General features: G+C 47.8%; 1 protein-coding gene across 1 annotated transcript in view; it reads right to left on the bottom strand.

Annotated features, from left to right (window-relative positions):
* Positions 1-2,185, bottom strand: part of creb3l1 (cAMP responsive element binding protein 3-like 1) — a 118,146-nt gene that overhangs the window by 44,129 nt on the left and 71,832 nt on the right. Inside the window, exon 2 of the mRNA XM_043706199.1 lies at positions 1,680-1,887. Coding sequence (XP_043562134.1) covers positions 1,680-1,887 — 208 coding nt within the window. The remainder of the gene's footprint in view (positions 1-1,679; positions 1,888-2,185) is intronic.

Genomic DNA, 2,185 nt, shown 5'->3' with positions numbered 1-2,185 from the left:
ACAAACACAGACATACACACACTGACACACACACACACACACTCAGAGAAAGAGGACAGAGTGTGAATATCATAGACATATTAACACACACACACACACTCTCTCACACACACACAGACAAATATACTGTACAAGCACTCACACACAGACATACAGACACATATACACACAGACACACACTCACTCAGGTTGGAACACAAAGCAAGGATTGCGCACAGACACATATTTCCTGCAAGTTACCACAGTCCTCTGAAATATAATCTCCAAGCCTTGGCCTGCTGTATCCTGTATGAGAGCAGGTTTGGAGTGTGTGTGTGTGCAGTGTTGGAGTTCATAGCAAGGTCATTTCCTGGTTAGACAGCAACAAGTGTTCCTTACCCCCCCCCCCTCCCCCTCCCCCCACCCCCGGAGAACCTGAAACTGGAAGCTGTGGGCTTGAATACCTGGGCCTAGCAGGGCATTGATCATCTGGGGCAACGTAACTCACAGCCATGGAGGAGGTGGGGGGGGACTGAATACCTGAGGATCCACTCAGATCGTTCCTGTGGAACCAGTCTGGGCTTTAAATCTGGTTTCAGTCTCTACTGGAAGATCTCATGGTTTCTGGGTGGGAATGGAGCGTGTAATAATACTTCAAAGGCAATTATGGAATGATCTGTACGGGCAGGATATCTTCCCCTCTATCATCATACATACGTACGTACATTGAAAGGGTGAGAAATATCCATCAGAAACAAACTACCGTCATTCAGCCCACTGTGCTTATGTTTGCTACTGGAGGGAACGACTGTGTTAGTACCACTCTCCTGCGGCTTTCCTACAATATAATCCCCTTCATGTATAATCCCAAACTAAGCAACTAGATAGTCTTTTCCAAAGTCTGCTGGGAGAAAGGTATACAAATTCACAGCTTTAATTCAAGGCACACACACGCGCTGAAAGAATAAATGAGACACAGGGCTGGATTTCTGTCCAACACAATGAAATTTATATCAGTTCTAGAGTTTGGATTTTGAACTAGTGGCATAGGGGCGTTGCATACATTCATGAAGGGGTTTAAAAGGTCAGGTAAGGACTTTCTACATCTAGTACATATCCGAAAGGAGGCGATGGAGTGTTAGTGGAGGATTGTTCATGTTGTGGGATCTAGGGGACAAAATAAACATTTTTTTTAAAAAGGTGTTAGCTTGCTTAAAATAATCAACACTCACCAAACATGGAGGTTGAAAGCTCTCGGGGTAGTTGGTGGAGGAGATCTGGCTGGACTGTGGTCAGAAGCGAATATAGTTTCTCCCTTGGAAAGGAGTACAGGGCAGTGCAGGGAAAGCACAGTTACCTGGAGGGGGGGGGGGTCAAGATTTCATCTGTGAAATTTCCAAACCAGGTGAGTTTGTTAGATTATGAAAAAAAAAACCTGCGAAAAAGTGAGCTTGCAGTACTGCCAGTATTTATCTCAGGAGACTTGACACAAGTTGTGTGTGGGGTGGGGGGAGGAACACTAAGAGTCCGTGAGTGAGGGGAGGTCAAAAGGAAAAATCAGACCTGATTTTTTTTTTATTACTCCCCTCGACTCTGTTGGGTATGTGGGCATGCTGCCAATCTCTGGGCTGGTGTAAAAGGGGGCAAAGGGTGCCCGTTCTCACCCCCCCCCCAACCCCCCTGCGTAAAGCCTCCTTTACCTTTGCTGAACTCGTCCATCTTGATGGGCATGACTGGGCTTTGAGGGGCAGAGTCTCCGCTGAGGGAGTAGCTGTGCTCTGCCTGGATGTCCGGAGTGCCTGGGTCAAGATCCATGTCCAGCAGAGGGGTCTTCTCAGCCAGCACGGGGTCCTCGAAGAAGCTGCTGAACAGCTCGTTGGAGAAATCGTCCAGGTTCTCTGAGAAGTGCTGCAGGTGCAGACAGGAAAGCTGTTAGTGTCCACGGGCGCAGAGAGAGCTGGCGCTGAAAAGCAGCCGCATGGACAGGCTGATGGAGCCGGGAATATCGGTTTCCCAATGGACAGAGAGAGACGCTTCGGCGGGTCGGTGCGGACTTGTTGGGCCGAAGGGCCTGTTTCCACACTGTAATATAATCTAATCTAATCTAAAGAGTTAGTGAGAAAGAGAGACAGCGAGAGAAAAGAGAGAGACAGAGAGATAAGAGTTAGTGAGAAAGAGAGACAGAGAGAGAGAGAAAAGAGAGAGA

The sequence above is a fragment of the Chiloscyllium plagiosum genome, chromosome 16 (genome assembly GCF_004010195.1).
Source record: "Chiloscyllium plagiosum isolate BGI_BamShark_2017 chromosome 16, ASM401019v2, whole genome shotgun sequence".
Classification (NCBI taxonomy): Eukaryota; Metazoa; Chordata; class Chondrichthyes; order Orectolobiformes; family Hemiscylliidae; genus Chiloscyllium; species Chiloscyllium plagiosum.
The sequence above is the reverse complement of the archived record's forward strand: the minus strand, read 5'-3'. Positions and strand labels throughout refer to the sequence as shown.